Source organism: Silurus meridionalis, chromosome 2, assembly GCF_014805685.1.
Source record: "Silurus meridionalis isolate SWU-2019-XX chromosome 2, ASM1480568v1, whole genome shotgun sequence".
Classification (NCBI taxonomy): Eukaryota; Metazoa; Chordata; class Actinopteri; order Siluriformes; family Siluridae; genus Silurus; species Silurus meridionalis.
In genome coordinates, this window is record NC_060885.1 from 13,903,745 (window position 1) to 13,924,284 (window position 20,540).

At 37.9% G+C, this 20,540-nt stretch overlaps 1 protein-coding gene across 1 annotated transcript; it reads right to left on the reverse strand.

Annotated features, from left to right (window-relative positions):
• Window positions 1-494: 494 nt before the first annotated feature.
• On the reverse strand, window positions 495-20,540 carry dtx4b (deltex 4, E3 ubiquitin ligase b). The gene is made up of 9 exons (XM_046875024.1): window positions 20,115-20,540; window positions 19,686-19,900; window positions 11,516-12,578; window positions 7,117-7,178; window positions 6,014-6,175; window positions 5,802-5,863; window positions 4,110-4,430; window positions 3,916-4,005; window positions 495-3,458 (listed from the first exon to the last, which is right to left on the reverse strand). The coding sequence occupies exons 2-9, from the start codon at window positions 19,891-19,893 to the stop codon at window positions 3,231-3,233; spliced, it is 2,196 nt and encodes a 731-aa protein (XP_046730980.1). The 5' UTR covers window positions 19,894-19,900; window positions 20,115-20,540; the 3' UTR covers window positions 495-3,230.

A 20,540-nucleotide genomic window follows, 5' to 3' on the forward strand; every position in this document is an offset into this window, starting at 1 on the left:
ACTTAAAACAACTAAATTGTGCAATTTACAATTTGTATTTATTTTTTGTTGATGGTAGCAAGATAACCAAAGACTCAACTGATCAGAGCACATGAAGAGAATGATTCATGAATCCCGAGCCATATGAAGCAGTGGTACCCAAACTTTTTTGCGCCACGGACCGGATTAATGTCAGACAATATTTTACATAAATATTTTATAAAGGATTCGCTCTTATCTAGTAATCCCCCTAAAGTAAATTTAAAGAACGTAAGCAGAAATAAGCCAAATTGAAACCATTAAATGGTCCGGTAAATGGTTTCTGGAATATACGGTGTCTATGAAAAAAGGCTTTTTTTCTGTACCTCAAACTACGTTTTAATTGGCCAGTTTTCGTAGTAAATGAAGGGCATCTATTTGGGGAACAAGGAGCGACGTGAAGGCCAGATTATTAGCAAAAACAGGGTTGCACATTGTAAATGTAAATATAATAAACTAAAATAATACTGCACACATCACTCATGCACTTGTATTTATTATAAATAAGTCTCGACAGAACGCAAACAACTATCACAGATTCTTTATTTTTATCATTTAATAACATAACTTCAAATTGTATTATTTACAACCCCCCCTTATTATATATACATTTCTCGTTGTTTTAAGCCTGCACTTATCCAAACCTCCTGCAGTGCAGAAAATGTAATTAAAAAAAAGCTAAATGTTATCCATTTCAAACAGGTCCCCAAATATGACTTGAGATTTCTGCTGTTCAGTTGTTAATGGAAAGTGGAAGAAGACTTGGTTCAGAGAACCGGACAATGTGCACACTCAGGGAACATTTAGTTTCTTTTTCACAAAAGACAATGGCAAATGCAGTGAACATCTGTACATGTACAGAACATACAGAACGACTGAGGAGTTCTATAACCTAGTACCATAAGGTGTGTAATATTTAATTTGCTTGGAATGGGAGGAAATAAAAATGCAGGTAATAAAACACTAAATATGTAATAAAAGCATGCAGAAAATAAGAAAATAACTACTGTAAATTAGGTCATAAAACACACCAGTCATACATACACACAAACGCATTAAAGCGCTAAATGCATGCATACAGTTGACACTTGTGCTCACAAATGCATGTTTTCACTCTTACAGAGACACAATTATGGCACACTCTTGAGTTAAAGACAGAAAGACATTAACAGGTCAGTTACTGACTGAACACACACATTGGAAAACAGACAAAGAGGACATGGAAGGCAGTGCAACACAGATTGGAACAACATACAAACAAAAGTTCATCTTTTTCACTACTGAGGCCAACAATTCCGTTGTGAATCTAGAGTAATAGCTAGAGTAGGGTATTTAAATTTTCGCCTATAAAACAGTACAGAGTCAAAAATATGTGGACACCTGACCATGGACTCAACGTGCCAAATTACAAAAACTACAGGCATTAAAATATTCAGTGCCCCTAGGAAGGCGTTCCACTATTTAGCTAAATGACTGTATGGTTTGTGCCCTTTCAGCTATAAGAACATTAGGAAGGACAGTGCCTGTCAAGGCAATCAGCATTCCAATTTATTCCAAAGATGTTTAGTGGGGTTGAAATCAGAACACTGAAGTACACAGACCCTTCCAAACTATGACTTTGTGTGCACTGTGAATGGATTTCGTAATGCTACAGCATTCAAATACATTCTATACAGTAGTGTTTCCAACCTTGTGGCAACAGCTTGGGAAATGACCACATATGACTGTGCTGATCAGGTGTCCACAAATATTTGACTATATAATATTACTGTGTTGTATAACCATCAATTGTCATTTAACTTTCAAACTCTTGCTTGGCCTTCCATTCTTTCCTCATAACCTGTACAATATTAAACTATTTGTATTAGGATTTTTAGAATACCAACACTAGTTAGTGTCATTTACTGTTATTTTGAACCTGCTGCATATACAGATTTGTCCTTTAACACTATCACTGAAAATCCAGGACCTTTTTATCATAACCATCTCTTCAAAGAGGCACTATTATAATTATTTGATATGGAGAAATTAGGGCTACAAAAATACATGTAAACCTGGACTGAAAAGTACTTTAGGTTTTCTTTTAAACTTAAAACCAACAGAAAACGTTTAAGTCGCTTTTCAGTCCACACTAAGCATTCTCTTATTCTACAGAAGTTACACCGTAGGTGTTTACAACTTTGTGACAGGGTATTTCAATAGACTCAGCGATCTGAGCCACACCCACACATCATCATCCACGACTTACAAAAGTAATGCAATAAAAATTTATAGGAAATAAATGTAACATATGGAATGTTATTACATATGTAACAGAAATCATGATACAAGTTAAGCACTTGGGTCCCAGATTATAAAACTCAAACATTTCAAATGGTTGGAATAAGGAATGTTTTTAAAGAACAGAAAATGATTTGAGGGCATAAGGCTTTCCGTTAATCTTCACACAAGCACACACAAACATGCACAAGCCTTCACTACAGCTCTATCAATATGGATACTTAATTTATTAACTTATGAGATTAAAGCTGCATTCTTTGGCCTTTCTTCTTCTCAATCTTCTGCTTGGACTCCCTACCACACATTTACTTTCCTCTCCATTACCCATTTTTCTATTCAGTATACCTTCTTTTACTTCTATAAACAACCTTTGCCATTTCCTTTCTTATAAAACTCTCTTTTTATAGCTTTCAGTGAACTCAATATTAATAAACAAATGAGAGCACTGGGATGATTAATTAAAAAAAAGATAAAACTCTCATCAGAATTGTAGGCTGATTTATCTTAAGTTGTAATCTAGCATACCAGTGTAGATTTAATCATTGCTAGAGACTCAAAGCACTTAAATTTAGTCAAACCACAGCTTTCATTCATTTACGTATACCATTTTTTGGTCCACAACTGAGCAAATGTTGCTTCAGTTCTTTTCTTACCTCTCCTCATTCACTTATTAATTCCAGCACACACTCACATTTTAAATGCGTGAAAACACACACACACACACACACACACACACACACACACACACACACACACACACACACACACACACAAGTCCTTTATGCCTCAAAATCGAATTTTCCCAAAACAAAGTTTTCCAAACCCACAGAAAGCATAATTTTCCCGTTATCCCACACCCATTTTAAGTTCAATTCACACAGTTCTAGCCTTTGTTTGAATTCTATATCTCTTCCAATGCTCCTTCCTGTTCTTCATAGCTGCTGTCCATCCTCCTCGGTCATGCCTTGGGCCTTTAGCTCCTCCAACACATTGTCCAGGTAGCCAGGGTCAGGGTATCCATGGCCAGTAAGGTTGGATCCAAACTCGGTTTTATGGTGGATCTCATTCCAGATGACTGTATCTGACTCACCCGTGGTGCTAGACGTACCCACTGAGAAGATTAGTCTCCTGTCCCATGCTACTAATAAAAGTTTTAACACCTATGAATACAAACACATAACCTTAGTCATAATAGACTTTTACAAAATGCAGAAGAGTCAAACTGCCTTTCTATAAATAGGAAATGTTTGGCTAAGTCACAAAAATCAAACAGTAGGGGTGTAGCGGTACACGTATTCGTGCCAAAAGTTTGTGGTAAATGGCTTTCGATTCGATACACATGTGCGGAACATGGTTCATATCTGAGTTTACTCGGGAGCATATTAAGTGGCAGGCCGCAAGTTTGTTATGTCTCCCCCTCACACTTCAAGCGCATTTATTTAAATTATTTTATACTTGAAAACATACACAACAGTGCCAGGGGAATAAAAAAAGAGACTGGAGTTAGTGTCCCTGTGGCTACTCACTTACTACTGGAAATAAGATATATATATATATATATATATATATATATATATATATATATATATATATATATATATATATATTGCAAGATACCTTTCTTCCTTTTTCACTATCTGGAAGATAGCAGTGGCGTGGAAATCCTCTTGCTGTGAAAGGTTTTCCTGGGTTTGGGTGCTCAGTGCCCTACAACAACAAAAAAACAAAAAATTGTAAGTGTAAACATATTACTCTTTTGTTTTAAAGCTTTTTTGTAGTCAAGCAGTACATGAATATGTTATATATGTTACCTGTATACCAGGTGGTATATTGTATATTAAACGAATAGTCTTGCAGTCAGGGTGCCCTGGGAGTGAGTGAGGAATGACATGGTACTCCATCTTCCCAGGTGGCTGGTTACCGGTCTTCACACCATAGATCGTCTTGCATGTGGGACACTGCAAGCTGCCATCTTTATTTCCATTGTTGTACATGGCTACCAGGCACTGCAGATGATACTGATGGCCGCACTGTGTCAGTCGACCCACTGACTCTGCACGAGACACAGCGCCCACCCCTGGGCCTTTGTAACCAGAGGGGCCAGCCAAAGGCTCCATACAGATTGTGCAGTCCTGAATCAGCAATATTATTTTATTAATGAAAAGTGTGTGCATATATTTCTCTCTCTCTCTCTCTCTCTCTCTCTCTCTCTCTCTATATATATATATATATATATATATATATATATATATATATATATATATATATATATACATACATACACACACACACACACACACACACACACACACACACACACACACACACACACACACACACACACACAAAAGTTAGTACACCCCTTACAGTACAACAACCATTTTAGTATATCCTTTACTATAGAAATTTAAATTGGATATACTTTAGAGTAGTCAATGTGCAGCTTGTACACCAATACAGATTTACTGTCCTCTAAAAGTAACCCAACATACAGCCATATTGTCAAAATAGCTGGCAACAAAAGTGAGTACACCGTAAGTGACCATGTCAAAACTGTGTCCAAAGTGTCAATATTTTGTGTAAGCACCACTGTTATCTAGCACTGCCTTAATCCTTTTGGGCATGGAATTCACCAAAGCTGCACAGGTTGTTGCTGGAATCCTCTTCCACTCCTTCATAATGACATCATGGAGCTCCTAGATGTTAGATGCATTGCGCTTCTCCACCTTCCACTTGAGGATGCCAGACAGGTGCTCAATAGGGTTCAGGTCTTTAGAATGTCACAGTACATGTTCGAATCCCCTCGGTGAACCGCAGCTCCCCAGTACCGGTTGCACTCATGCAGCCACAGACCATGATGTTATCACCACCATTCCTGACTGTAGGCAAGCCACTATTTTCTTGGTGCCCCCCACCAGGGCATTGCCACATATGGACACCATCTAAACCAAACATGTTTATCTTAGTCTCATCAGACCACAGGACACGGTTCCAGTAATTCCTGCTCTTGGACATGTCTTCAGCATCCATGCAAACCGACTTGTTGCAGTGCGCAGTGTATAGTATGAGCACTGACAACCACTGTCTCATTGCACAACCATAGAGATGTAGCAGCTATCATATGGTTTAGCTTGAAGACTGTATATGTTAGGTTTAAGATGGTTCTCACACTGGTACTCTTAACACATTCCTGTTATCTGTTCAGTGTCTATAGGGTCTTTACGATGTGAGGTATACAGGAAGTCTTTATCTGGGCTCAAACATCTCCAGTCATTATGTCTTCTTACCCAATCAGGAACAGTTTTAGCTTAGGTTTTTAGCTCAGGTCCCCTGCCACAGACTGCCCCAACTTCCATATATATATTTATATATATATACGCTGATTGTATCCTTCATATCAAGTCAAACCATAAGATCACATAACTCAGGTTTATAAGCAATATGTGGTTGTGATTTTAATAGTCATACATGCACCAACACCAGAGTACCAGAGTGTCATTTACCTCTTCTGGAGGATTTCTGACTTTCTGTAGGTACCTCTTCACTACCTCCTCTGGAGTCTTGCCTGAAAAAAATACATGTTTAACATGGTTTTGAAAAATAATGTTGTGTACATTTTTTAAAAATGATGAGCTTCATCAAGTCTTAAACAAATAATATATAATATATTAATATGTATGTATGAATTTATTTGTGTGCGTTTTCTGAGCCATACATTTCCGAGCCTGTTTTTTTGTGGTTTTCCGGCAACAGTGTCCAAGACCAGGGATGGGTTTGATGTCACTTTTGCTGACAGGAGGAGGGTGTAGCACAAGTTTAGGAGGACGAGTCAAACACACAGGCAGGCCTGCTGCACTCATCAGAATACCTGTGATTCCTGGAAGGAATATACATACACAACTAGTGTAACAATAAATGCCAACACAAATGATGAAGTCATGATTAAACATCATGGAAATGTGCAATTCACTTCGTGGAAATCTGTATTATTTTAATTATGTATGCAATGCTGTCACAACAGAGGTCTAAATCTGTGCACCCACTGTGCAACCCACCTTACAAACGAGTTACGTTCCGGACGACCGTTAGTACCATGAATTTGTTCATAACTGTGTTCGTTATTGACTACACATATCTCCTAATGATGAGCTATAAATACTTTTAAATAAACAATAAAATATACTAAGACTCCAAACAAATTTCACTTTGAGGACAGGTTTGTTCATACAGTGAGGAGCATCATTATTAAAAATATTTAGAATATGTTGCCCTGGATTACTAGAACCCAACAAACACTATATGGTTACACAAGTATGTTATAATTATTAAAACAGCTTTGCTTACATGCAAGCAATGTTTACAGTGCAAGAAAACTAGCCATTTTAGTTAACTTTGGAGCTCAATTTCTGCAACAAGGTTCAGTATGCTTCAATCATTTTCAAGTCCCCAGTTTAGGTTTATTCAATTTAATTAAAAAATATCTTTATTTATTTTTAAAATATGATTTACCTGCAGTACATTTTGTTTATAAAATTGAACAACACATAGTATTTCTTTTTTATATTTAGTTTTATGGTTAACAAATTTAAAATGTCTTTAAATCATAAGTTTGCAAAATTCAAATTTGGTTCAAATATTATCAGTACTAAATGAAATTGTGAAGCCTGTATTGTAAATAAAATGGCAGGGATGTACACTGATTCTTTCTTAATTTTAAGCTTTTATTAAATTAATTTAACTTTCATCAGTTAGCATGTGCAGACATCTATTTTTTTTATATTTATGTTAAAATTTCAGTTGTAATTTTTACAGTCTTACCTGCTAAAGCTGGATGGATAGGACTGGAACCATTTAGGTTTTTCACTGGCACTGTTGGCACACTAAGAGCAACAGAAAAAAAAACGTCAATTCTGAGATATATAGAAAACATCCAACCTTAACACAATCCAATTAGCTAATGTCCATGTAAACAAAGAAAGAGTAAAATCATGTCGGCAGAGTGCCAACATATACATTTGATGTTGCTCAAATTGTGGCTGTGGTAGCAGACAAGGCTTTCAAAAATGTAATTTAATATTAGAGCATTCCAGTTGTTGTCTGCTGATTTACTTAAATACTAAAACCTGCAAATAGTGAAAAATGTTCATAATGGTAACACGAACACCCACACACTAACAAAAAAATCTCTGACACTGATCGGATAGACATACTGATGTACTACTTATCGAGCTAAAACTGTTTTCATTAACAATTTCCATATGTAAAAGCACTGCACACCATACTGGTGTATAAGGTGTACCAAACGCTACCCAAATAAATAAAAAATACCATGTATATTGACAAATGAAAAATAAAAGTTACATACAATGTGTTTATTACATAGTAAAAGTAAACTCCTGTAATCCTTGTGGTTGTCTCTTGCTCTTCTACAACCCTAATCCATTATGTTCTATACGGTGACTGACCGGACAACACATGAGAGTAACATCTTCAACAAATTTAATATACGTCACAAGCTAATGCAATGACAGCTCTTATAAACATTCTACTAGATCTAGACACACACATCAACAAACAGAGATGGTGTAAAAGCCTATTATGGCTTAAACCTTCTCTTATACAGGGGGAGACTTGCACTACTTTTTTTTAATACAGAGCTATTATATAAAGATTACAGAACAGAGTGAAGGGCAGAATGAGGGATCTAGATTTTGCTACTTTTCTACTTTGTTATTCTGTGAAATTACAAATGAATACTAGCTAGATGTTGAATTGCTTGCTTATGTGGTGTTGTGGTTATAATGACCCAAGCTGGCCTTTTTGTTAATCAGCAACAGCTTTACATTCTTGAGATAAATCATTGCTGCAATGAATTACAACATGGACATGAATCTGGATTTGTGTCCGGTTGTACAGTTCCGATCTTTTCCTAAATAAAATGGATGTATTGATAGGAGGGGAAGGTTGGCAAATGGTTTTCACTAATACTAGTTTCTCACAAACAGTTAATATGTTCCAGCTGTAAAACTGAAACCAAAAATTATTTATCATTATCGAGATTTATTATCTATTATCTGCATATTAATTTAATCAAGTGTATTAGCAGTGTTTTAACTACATTTTGAATAACAGTACAGGTGACAGATAGGTACTGGGGTATGTTTAGCCACCCTTATTAACCTAAGCAACATCAGCTCACTGTCCCAGCTGCCCCACTGATACACAGGTGCAAACAAGCATGGACTCCTACTATCACATTCGCTGATTAAGGAGACATAACAAGAGACATTCTGAGTGCAGACAATAATGTGTAACTTAGGTGGTTAGAATAAAGGAGTCAATTTAAACAATGTTATAACATACAAGATTGTCAAACAGGACAGCATTAACAGCAGTTAGGAATAGCAATATATGATTAACAAGTACCATTGCTTGCTGTTAAGAAGTAAGTGGTTGCTGAACAAATTTTATAACAAAGACAGACCGGAAGGCGTTACTAAGGTGTAAATTTACTGCTACACAGAGAAGAGACACTTTACAAATGTATATTTGGCTAGTGCTTAAACCATTAACAAAATCTTCCAAATCCCATCTCCCAGCACTACTCACACCTTCTCTGTTAATTACAAATAATTGAACCATTAGTTTAGACTGAAATAAAGTTATAAGAAATGAGTTTTTACACATTTTTGCATAGCCATCTCTTATTATACATAAAAAATAGATTTTAATAATCTGGAAGATGTGCTCTGAGAAATTGTTTAAAAAATATATTGTTATTATAGGCAAAATTACATTTAGATGCATGGTTTGAGATTAAGATTCAGTGTTAGTCTGTCTGTTTCTCAGAATTTTTTTCAAATTACTACAATTTTCTAAAGTAATAGATGATAAATATAACCACCAGAGGTTAAGTTCTTTTTTTTCTATGACTTTAAATTTTATTTCAGACTATTTAAAAAAAAAAAAAAAAAGGGCAATTTTTTTTAACATACAGCTCCACAAATAGAACATTGTTCATAACATCGAAAGCAGAAATCAAACGTTTTGCGGTTAGCTGGCATTCACAGTAAGAGTCAGAACGAATCAATGGCACTGTCACAAGGTTTCCCACAGAGGGGCAAACCCAGCCATATAACAATTGAATAAGAGCAACACAACTGTACTCAAAAAAAAAAAAAAAAAAACTCACTCAATTACTCACTTTAACACTCAGACACAAACTCTCTCTCTCTCTCTCTCTCTCTCTCTCTCTCTCTCTCTCTCTCTCCTCCTCCTCCCTCCCTCCCTCAAACACGGGGTTAGGCAGGTTCATAAAAGTATGCTACAACATGCAGTCATATGGATGGATTCTTCATCATTAACAAAATCTCCATTGAATAAATCACATAAAACTCCCCCTTTCAGTAAATTAGGTAAGATGTTAGCATTTTTAGCCTTTGCCTGCGAGGGTCTAGTTAAGCCTTATTGTTTGGAGAGGTGGGGGAGGAGAGAGCACTTTAAAGACTCCAATGTTTCAGTATGCAAACACATCCTCAGAATCGGAATCCAAATAATTACATTTTTTACTGAAGAATTTCTACCAAAATTTCTTGAAAGATTCAAGAAGAAAATTCTGTTCATGTTTAAAAATACTTTTTTTTTTTTTTTTTGCGGGCACAAAAATAAAAGAAAATCAGGATTTTTCAACTTTCTTTGTATGAACCTATTGAATGATAATAAAACTATTGTGCTTTTTTTACATTAGCATTTGCTAGATAGTTCAGATCAGAAGAAACTATTCATGCATGATTCAGAAATTTAGTTCAAACAGCTTTGCTTAAGATTTGTAAAGTACTTTGCATTGCAAAGTAAAAAATACTGATGAAGCCAATTTAGGCACCTAAAAGTCAATTATTCATGGCTTTTTACATGACATGTTGTGTGTCCACACTACCAACACATATCTGGTTCTATGTAACATTCCTTGTTGGCTTTGACCATTTTCTACCCCCGCAGATTCTAGACAATCACAATTTAATGGCCTTCCATTAAAGCCAGGCAGTCTTGGATCTCCTTCCAAAATGTGTGTAACATGGCCGAAGCTTAAAAAAACTTATAGCCCAGGATAGGCGTATATAGTACAATATAATAATGATTGCACTTTCATCCTACACAGACACATGCACACACTTGATGGAAGCATCATTGTGTTGCTAATGCTGACTAGGCTTTGCCATGCCAACAAAAAGTTACCATAGAAACCCTAGAGGAACACACAATGATGGTGGGGGTAGGGGAAAAGACTGGGAAGTGGGTGGAGATGATAAGGAGAGACAGAAATGTGGGAGGTGTACAGACTGGGGGACGTTTAGTCCCCCTCCCAGACTCCCATGACAATCCTCTTTTCAGTGTTTTTTTCCCCTTTCGTTTGCTTCATCTTCATTCCTTTACTGTTTAAATGCTCAGTTCTGTCCCCAGATGGTCATCAAGCAGCGACATGCTGGATGATTTAGAGTGTGAGAAACACACTCCCCCATGCTGCACATCATGCAGCCTACAAACACTCCCCCAATACACAGACATTCAGAAATGTGTGATATATATATATATATATATATATATATATATATATATATATATATATATATATATATATATATATATATATATATATATATATACACATGCACACACACTGCACAAACACAGTTGCATGTGTAAAGACCAATAAGTTTCACCTGAACAACCTAGGAAATGAAAATGAGACAATGTGAAGATCTTGGTTCTCTAAATTCTAACCAGATATGTATATCAAAACATTTTTAACATGTTCATAAGTAATACAGTATGGCCACATAGGAAACATGGTGAGGTAGCCATGCAATCATACACCATGACTAAATATTGACAGACACTGTAACACTGTTTATTCACGAGCAGAACCACCACAAATCAGCTAATCATAATGAAAGAGCACTAAGAGCAAGGGCTAGATTTAAAACTATGCAAGGAATTAAGGCAAACAATTTATTTTTTCTTTTATGGATAAGAACCTGTAGATCTAATCTATTATACCATTAGGAATTAGGTTGCCATTTTTAACACTGGGCGATATTATTGCAGCCTGGCAATCAGGACAGAAAAGTGGAGAAAGTGTGACCTAAATAGTAAACAAATGTGATACTTTTCTTTCATAGTTTTGCAGTGTAACAAGATAATAGTAGCCATTTCTCACCCAGAGGCAATGAGTGCCCGAGACTGTGCCATGGCAATTCTTTGTAAAGCTGGCCTGCTGAGTCCTGCTAGACTGGCACGAGGGGGCAAAGGAGCGGCACAGGCTGTAGAACGCTGAGGTGGAACGGCTGTTGAGGTTGATGATGAGGATGAACATGACGTGTTGCTTGTAGCCACAGTGATAAGTGTTGCGGTTGGCACTGATGAAGAAGATGCTGGTGTGCAGCTTGGCATGGATAAAGATTGTTGATGGGATACTGGTGGAGGGGGCAAAGGTGGAAGGGGTGGGCGATTAGAGGACAGCGAAAGAGTGGCGGTGTTTGAGGTGAGCATGGACAAAGACTGAGCAAAAGCAGCAGCATTTTTGCGATCTTGTGAGAGAGAGCGGTTCAAGGACAGTCCATGAGGCAGAGTTTGTGAGTATGAATTTGATATAGATGTGGTTGTAGAAGAGTATGGAAGTGTCCCTTGACTGGATTTAGGATTGAGTGCTTTTGTGGGTGGCAATCTGCGTCCTAGGGTTTGTGATGACAAGGCATTTGTTTTCACACTCAAGACAAGCATGCACTGTTGACAACCACATGGCTGTCCAGGAGGGGAAAGAGATGACATCGAAATCGTTCCACTAGGGTACAGTGGACCACCATTTCCACTTGAGCTAGATCCAGAAACTCCAACTCCCAAAAGTGCTCCAGTTGAACCTCCACTAGCCATGCCTCTACCACCAGCTGCCCCTGCAGGCCCAATGCCCCAACCTTGTGAGGCTTTTGGCAATGGGCCAGAGACGAGTGGATAAGCCATGTCTGAGCGTCTCTTAATGCGGCGGTGCCTCTGCGTTTGCTGATTGATCTGAGTCATGCTTTGAAAGTCCACAAGGTAGCAGAAACCAAGCGGTGCCAGATCCAGCCATGGCTGTTGGCGATCCCGTGCTGCTTGCAGGGCAATGCACACCTCCATATCATATGGTGTCCAAGAACCTGCATCATTTTCCCACTCCCACAGCCAGCCCTGACCTGGTGCTGAAGCGGGGTCATAGAAACTTCTACGTACTGGCCTTAAAGTACCTGTAAGATGGAGAGAGACAGGTCAGATTGTATTAATTTTAATGTTCCATAAACACTTACCGGTCAAACATTCATTGCATTGTTGTATTTTTAAAGTTAATACCACTGTCCAAAATCCTTATCTCTTAGTGAGTTTTTAACAAAGTATTAAATTATGAAATTATGAAAGACATACAGTCTTTACCCCAGGCAAGACTGTCAGTTTTAGTTAATAGTAAAAGGTAATTAAATGTTCTAGAACTAAAAGGTAACATAAGTTAAATAACATACTATAAAAGAAAATATATAAAGTAGGACATTACTGTGAATAATTCACCTTTGCGCTTTATAAACATGATTCGATTCGATTCAATTTTTAGATACATTTTAGATGCATACACTGACATACAGCTTTTCAAAGGACAAACAAGGAAAACTATTATCTATTCAATAGAAACATGTTATTATAGTGTTATAGTTTGAGGCATTGTCAAGCTTTTACACTAGAATAACTATTGCACCAATCCCGATAATTAATCTATTTAATAAATCAGACATGTTACAGTTTAACTACTGAACTACAGAACAGCGTTTCTTTCCCAAAGAAGAAAAGATAAAAAACCGGTTTGGCTCCACAGTCATGCAAAATCCCAATAATTACTTGTAGGCAGTATGTACAATAGATCAAACTAGTTCTTGTTTCAATACTGGCATACCCAGAGCAAACACACTAAAATAGTTTCTATCCAACTAAGAGAATAGTAAGATTAGTGACCTACGGTGTAACAATAACAAACTTGATGTATTTGTTGGCTCGTGCTACTTGACCTGAAATTCCAATACAAGATTAAGGCATCAATAAGGTATGATTTTCTCATTAGCTGCAGGTCTAGACCATAATCACTCCCTCTCTGCCCCTTTTGTGCCCTACTCTGCAGTGATCTTTGTGTTTGGTAAAATAACCTTGTTTTCTTTCATTAACAGATGAATAGAAAAGTATTCCCTTGATCATTATGTTTTTCTCCTCCTCCCCCTGTGAGTCAACAGCACTGGAAAAAGGGTGAAACTTAAGAATGAATGAAAGGGGCCTATAACAGCAGCATGCTGTGATAGAAAATAAAGCTTTCACACCTGGCAGCTCCATCTTCAGCATACTCCTACTGATATACCCTGTGTCCCTCCTCTGCACATGTCCAAACCATCTTAGTCTCGCATCCCTGACATTGTCTTCAAAACATCCTACATGCGCTGTCCCTCTAATAAACTAATTTCTAATCCTGTCCATCCTCGTCACTTTAATGAAAACCTTAACATATTTAACTCTGCTACCTCCAGCTCTGCCTCCTGTCTTTTACTCAATGCCACTGTCTCTAAACCCTACAACATCGCAGGTTTTACCACAGGCCTATAAATTTCATCTTTCACTTTTGAGATACCTTTCTATCACAAATCACTCCTGCCACTCTTCTCCACCCACTCCACCCTGCCAACACGCTTTTCTTCACTTCTCTAACACACTCTCCATTACATTGCACTGTTGACCCTAAGTACAGAAACTCCTCCACCTTCTCCTCTTAGTGTCCAACTTCTCATACAGCTCCTCGTATGCCTTTTCCTTGGCTTTTGCAACATCCCTCTTCACCTGCTGCCTCATCTCCTTGTACTCCTGCACACTTTTCTCATCACTCTGTCAATCCCAATTCTGTTTTGCCAACCTTATTCTCCTTGTGCTTTCCTGCACTTCCTCATTCCACCACCACATCTCTTTGTCTTTCTTTCTATTTCCAGAGGTCACACCAAGTACCTTTCTAGCTGTCTCCCTTATCATTTCTGCAGTAGTTGCCCAATCATCCAGCATCTCTTCACCACCACTGAGGCCCTGTCTGACCTCTTCCCTGAATCTCAAACTACAGTCTTCCTCCTTTAGTTTCCACCATCTTATTCTTCTTTCAGTCCTCACTCTCCTCCTATTCTTCTTCCTCACCTCCAAAACCATCCTACAGACCACCATCCAAAGATGTCTAGCTACACTGTCCCCCGCCAACACCTTACAGTCTCCAATCTCCTTCAGTTCACCTGTGTGCACCTTCCTCCACTCTTATACGTCACACTGTGCTCCCCCTTGTTCTTAAAATAAGTATTAACCACTGTCATTTCCATCCTTTTAGCAAAATCTACCACCATCTGCCATTCCACATTCCTCTCTTTAAGACCATACCTACCCATTACCTCCTCATCACCTCTGTTCCCTTCACCTACATGGCCATTAAAGTATGCCCCAATCACCAATCTTCCATTCCAAGGTTCACCTTCTACCACATCATCTAACGAAAATTTTTCTTTCTCCTCCATTTCACAGCCCACTTATGGAGCATAGGCACTGATGACATTTATCACCCCTTCAACGTCCAGCTTCACGTGCATCACCCTATCAGGAACTCTCTTCACCTCCACTACACTCTTACTGTACTCTTCCTTCACAATCACCCCTACATTTTTCTTTCTATCCACACCATGATAGAACAGTTTAAACCCACCTCCAATTTTCCTGGCCTTACTCCCTTTCCACTTGGTCTCCTAAACACACAACATATCTACCTTTCTCGTCTCTATCATATCAGCTAACTCTCTCCCTTTACCAGTTATAGTGGCAACATTTAAAGCACTAAGTCTAACCTTCACTCTCCTCCACTTCTCCATTTCCTGCCATCTCTGTAGTAGTCTTCCTCCTCTCTTTTGTCCAACAGTACCAGTAAGCTGATATAACTGAAAGCATTTTCTCTGCATAGCTATGGACTTAACTGGAACAAAATTCCTATGAATGTACATTTATAAAGAAGGAACTCAATTAAAAGTTGTGTTATTTATGCTTGGTGGACTGTCTGTGCATGTTTTACTGGTTCATTAAATATGTCACAAAAACAACAATATGGTCGCACTATAATACATGTCTAAGGACACAAACTACATAAGTGGTTAATAAGTCCCTTTACACACTCACACTATATCAATAAAAATTTTCTAAACAAAAATCTGAGCCACCTGTATTGCTATATTAAATATTTTAATTATGGTTCCAAAAATATATCCATATGCCCAAATGAAGTGGATGTACACAAATAATTTTCACAAAAGAATCAAACAATTAAAAAAAAAAAACATTTAAAAGCATTAAGAGACTAATTTAAAAAATCGTGTGTGTGTGTGTGTGTGTGTGTGTGTGTGTGTGTGTGTGTGTGTGTGTGTGTGTGGAGAAGGTCAGTGACTTAGTATATCATGTAGTGTGACATTAGGTTCATGATCCCAGGATCTCTAAGGCAAAACAAAGCCTGAAAGCAGGTGTACAGAGATGTCCATCTGTTCAATTGTGAAGAGCGCCTTGCTTGTGTGACCTCCTGTCCCTTCATGCTACTTTTCACATGCTGAATATGTGAACCTTGTGCTTTATTGCATAAAATTGTGAATTGAGAAAAATTGTGGACACATAGAAACTTTTTTACCTTTTCTAATAGAAAAAAAGAAATATGAAAAAAGACTCATACTTATGATGAGCAAACAAACTAAACTTTGTTTGTCTACAATATAGCCCAAATTATCCTTTGGCCAATAATTAATTGCCACAATAGAAATTCTTTAATTTACTTATATTAGTCCTATAAAGAATGAGTGATAATGTTTGCATTGTCAGTTTTTCAACTTTCTTAAAATTGACACAAAACAAAACATTGTGTACAAAAGTGATAGTGGAAGTGAGAGAAGTAAATAAGACAGCAGCTTCAAGGTTTAAGAGACTGTGAGGAGAAAAGTGAACAAAATTGATGTCACAGGTTATAACACATTTGACACAAAGTAGCGTTGCATTATTTTTGCAAAAACACTAATGATTGAGAGGCTAAAAGATTACCAGCTAACAAACAGATAAAGCACCGATTATCACCATTATCACCAATGACAGTAATCCTATAAATAGCAAAGTATGTCATCTTGTGATTTAAGTTATTTGAAGTGTAGTAAATGTCTTTATTCTGATACCCTTAGACAGTATAATAAAGGATAGAATGGAAGCATTTCTCCAAAATAATACTGTGTCATGGGGAAAGCAAAAAAAATCTATTTTACAAGGAGTAGTAACGAATCTGTGGTGTCACCACTAATCTTAGTTGAATAAAACAGTCCAACATATCGTATAGCCTGTAATATATATTAGCATAGAAATAAATATGAATCTTAAACATAGCAATTCTCTGTGTAATGAATTTAAATCATTGCACATTCCTCACTTTCTGATTCTCTCTGCTTCTCTCTGCTTTTGTTGTTGTTTCTATTTGACAATGACTTTGTGTGAAACAGTAAATGTCAAGGAAAGAGCAAACAAAAATTCCTCTGACATAAAAAACAGACATATAGGTTTTAGCAGAGAAAGACAGAGAGGAAATAAACAGGCTAACCCAGATCACAGACCACAATATGTTAGCAGAAAACCACATTCTGACTCTGTGCTCTCCTCAAAGCAATCACATGAAAGTGATTAGCAAAATGAAAACCTAACCCAACTTTGTGTGTGTCAGTGTGCATGCATTCATGCATGAATTTGCCTGTGTGCACGCATGATTAATCTCTGGCTTTTATTGAAAAACACACGGGGCCCAGGGCTGTTGAAACTCTATACAGCCTGTTGCGCAATCAGAAGGAGAAACTTAAAGCCCTTCTGTTTTCTTCTTCTGTTCCCATTTCCAAATTATTCCCCTAAATCCCCCTACCCCCAGTCCATGCATTGCACTTCTCCCCCCTTCTGTGTCTTTGTCCTGCATTTTTCAACTTGAATGTGGCCCATCTCATAGACCAATGTTTGCAGGAGAAACTCTCAAATGAGCTTCAGCATTTTTGTGTGTGCATTTGATCCAGTTTAATTTGGTTGAAATTTGGCATGGATCTTGCTGGTTAAGACCAGCTGGGTTTTATGGAGGCTCTAGCACAGTTGGATCACATCTTTAACCCCTTTGCCAAAAAGAGTTGGAGAGCTACGTTAGCTCTCTTTCAAAACGATTAGAGTATGTGTGCATACACTTATGTGTCTATGTGTGTTTCAGCAAATAAATGCTCAGGGTTTTCTTAAGCGTCCCATTTTTTATTGAATTGTAGAAAATGGGTTTGAATATCACCAACTCTTTTTATTTAAACCAATCTCTCAAAATGTCCTCTATTCCCTAAGATTAATAACACTAGTATGAAAAATATGGGTGGAAATTCTTATTAAACACTGGGGACAAATGTAACTATTATCTTAATATTGAATTGCCCACTCGAGCATCACTTATTGTTAACATTAACAGATAAGGCATGTAATTCTCTTTGATATAAATGCTATTCTTGACATCTATTGCTTGTTTTCTGTGTATTTCTTTTGTAGCTTAGAAAGCACATTAATAATTGTTAACAACCAAAAAAAACTTGACCAATGTGCTTGCACGTCATACCAATGGTTAAAAGATTATACATTTGTTTAATTACCTATCTGTTAAAAGACTTAACTGGCAAGATGCTTTGTAGATATTGTAATAATAGAGAATATATTTTAGGTCATTACTTCCTATACAGACTAATCTCTGTCACCTCAAAGATTTAATAAGCCAGAAAAGTGTCTTCCCTGTCTAGATTGGGCCACTTCAGCAATTACACACAATGGTGTTCATTTGGAAATGATCAGGACCACACTACACTTTCTTTCAGCAGGGACAGGTAGCTCTCTCTTTTGTCTTTAAACAATGTTCTCCCGTGATCACATAATTAACGAGCTCACTATGGCTAATCTTTCTGTCTTAGTACATTTCTCCCCTCCTGTTTGCTCTACAGATTCTGTCCCACGCTCTCCTCTCACATCTGTTCCTCCTATTCAACAAAGGGAGTGGGTGATGGTTTCTTTTCTAACCACCCCTCACTCCTAAATGTTTGTAGCCCCCACCAACCCCCACTCAGAAGCTGACTTGTATTCCCTTTCTCTGCCTCCCAGCCTTTTCAAATTGTCCACAAGATCATGTCATGAAAAAAGAAAGCAATCGAATGACATTGATGATTATGATGCTTTCAAATAAACAATCAAAGATTAAAATAATGTTCGCAATATTGTTTCATCTAGTCTTTCCACTACCCCTATTGTGACTCGTTTTTATTAAATCAGATTTCCCCACAGAGCAACAGCTGCAAAAGTATGACTCGTTCTAACAAAACAAAAATGTGACTTGAAGAAAAACAGCTGTTTTATGGTGTCACGTTTTCATTTCCGCTAACATAATGGATTAGACTTCGTCAACTGGTGAACCGTGGTTGGGGTAAGTAACCATCAAGTTTGCTATATATGAACCAGTTTTTCTTCTAAAGCAGATCCTTTGTTGTGGCTCATCCGGTCATATATTTATATAAATTATTTAGCTGAAAGCATCTCATCATTGCCATAGAATTGCTACAGGGAAAGAAACATTAGGTCAGAAGAGGGACATTTTTCACCATTCACAGTAAGTTACCAAACTGACAAGTCAAGAAAAATGAAAGTTTTCATATGTGTTTATTCTTAGCACGTAACATTGAATTCAGTCATGTTTCCACAGCCCATGCCTCTAGTCAACAGCTGTAACATGTGGAACTATTATGAAACAAAATATAAGCACTTGTTTATAGTCATAAACTAATACCTAATGCTCAAGCATTAAATGATAACTGTTGTTGGTTCTGTTTAAACACTTTCGTATGTCACTGTACCAAATTCCAGTGTATAGCTGTTAAAAAACCACAGGTTCACTGCAACTTCTCTGTCAACTATCAGCTTGTCACAGCTTACTGGAAAGGGTGTGAACTACAACTCGACTAAACTGTTGCAACACATGACTGCTCGCTTATGACAAAAGCAAACGACAAAAGCAGTGTCTGGCTGCGACCTGCACATCGCAGGTTACGACCACTACACAACACGAAAGTCTAAGGGGATGAAACTTGAGTGGATGAGTGGAGAAGTATGTCTAAAATACTTGATACAAAAAAAAGTTATTTCTGCATTACTAAAAACTTTCATGAAGGTTTTACATGTTTCAAATGATCTAATTGCCCCCGACGAATAAGGGAACACTGTCTTACCTGTGTCCTGCCTGAACTGATGCATTGACTGTAAGTCGACGATGTAGGGCGCGAGGCGGCTGTCGGCTTGGCCTAGCACGACGCTCCCTGCCCGGGATTCGCTTCGGATCACCGCCTCGATGTGATGAGAAACAGCAGGGCTGTAGGGCCTCCAGCGGCCGTGTTCGTTCAGCCATTCCCATACCACGGCGGCCGAGGCCAGCAACATTGTGTCCCTGAAATCACCAAATACACACACTTTTGATTTCAGGCCACAAACAGCTACACATTAGTCGAGACTCGACCGGCAAAGAGAACAAACCCTTTTATGTTAAGATCACAGAAATCACTGCAACACACTGTCTAAAAGGTCCCGTGTATACTATCAGAACAGCTTACAGAAAATAGTGTTAAACACACAATTCAACGTGACTGAATGTGTTCATTTACTTTGCTCACGGCACGTCAGGGAGAGAAAGAGCAGCATCTGGGTAAAAATCTCCGTCTCATTTTCATGGCGGCAGCTCCGATTCCGTGGTGTCCGTATGAAGTAATTAAAACAGGCATCAGGCAAACCATTCATTCGAGTCATTCGGGTAGATGCCCATTTACACCGGCTAGTGTTTTCCGTCCCTCCATTCCAGTCGACGACTCGGTAGCGCAGTGGCTCGTATCTCGTGTGAGTGTGTTGACATGAAGCTCAGCCCACTCCGCGCCTCGCTGCTCCGAGCAGGAGGAAACCTCCAACGCCTTAACGTTACTCACACAGGAGCCTATAGACCACACCGAGTCCAAACATGTCACCAAACACCAACGGTTCTACACACATCTGCATACATCATACCCGCCTTCAGTCTCTTGCACACCTAGATGGTA

Coding starts and splice junctions, on each gene's coding strand:
- dtx4b (XM_046875024.1), bottom strand. CDS start 19,893: ATGTTGCTGGCCTCGGCCGCCGTGGTATGGGAATGGCTGAACGAACAC. Junction 12,579..19,685: donor TCAGTTCAGGCAGGACACAG/GTAAGACAGTGT, acceptor TCCATCTTACAG/GTACTTTAAGGCCAGTACGT. Junction 5,864..6,013: donor AAAAAAACAGGCTCGGAAAT/GTATGGCTCAGA, acceptor TATTTTTTTCAG/GCAAGACTCCAGAGGAGGTA.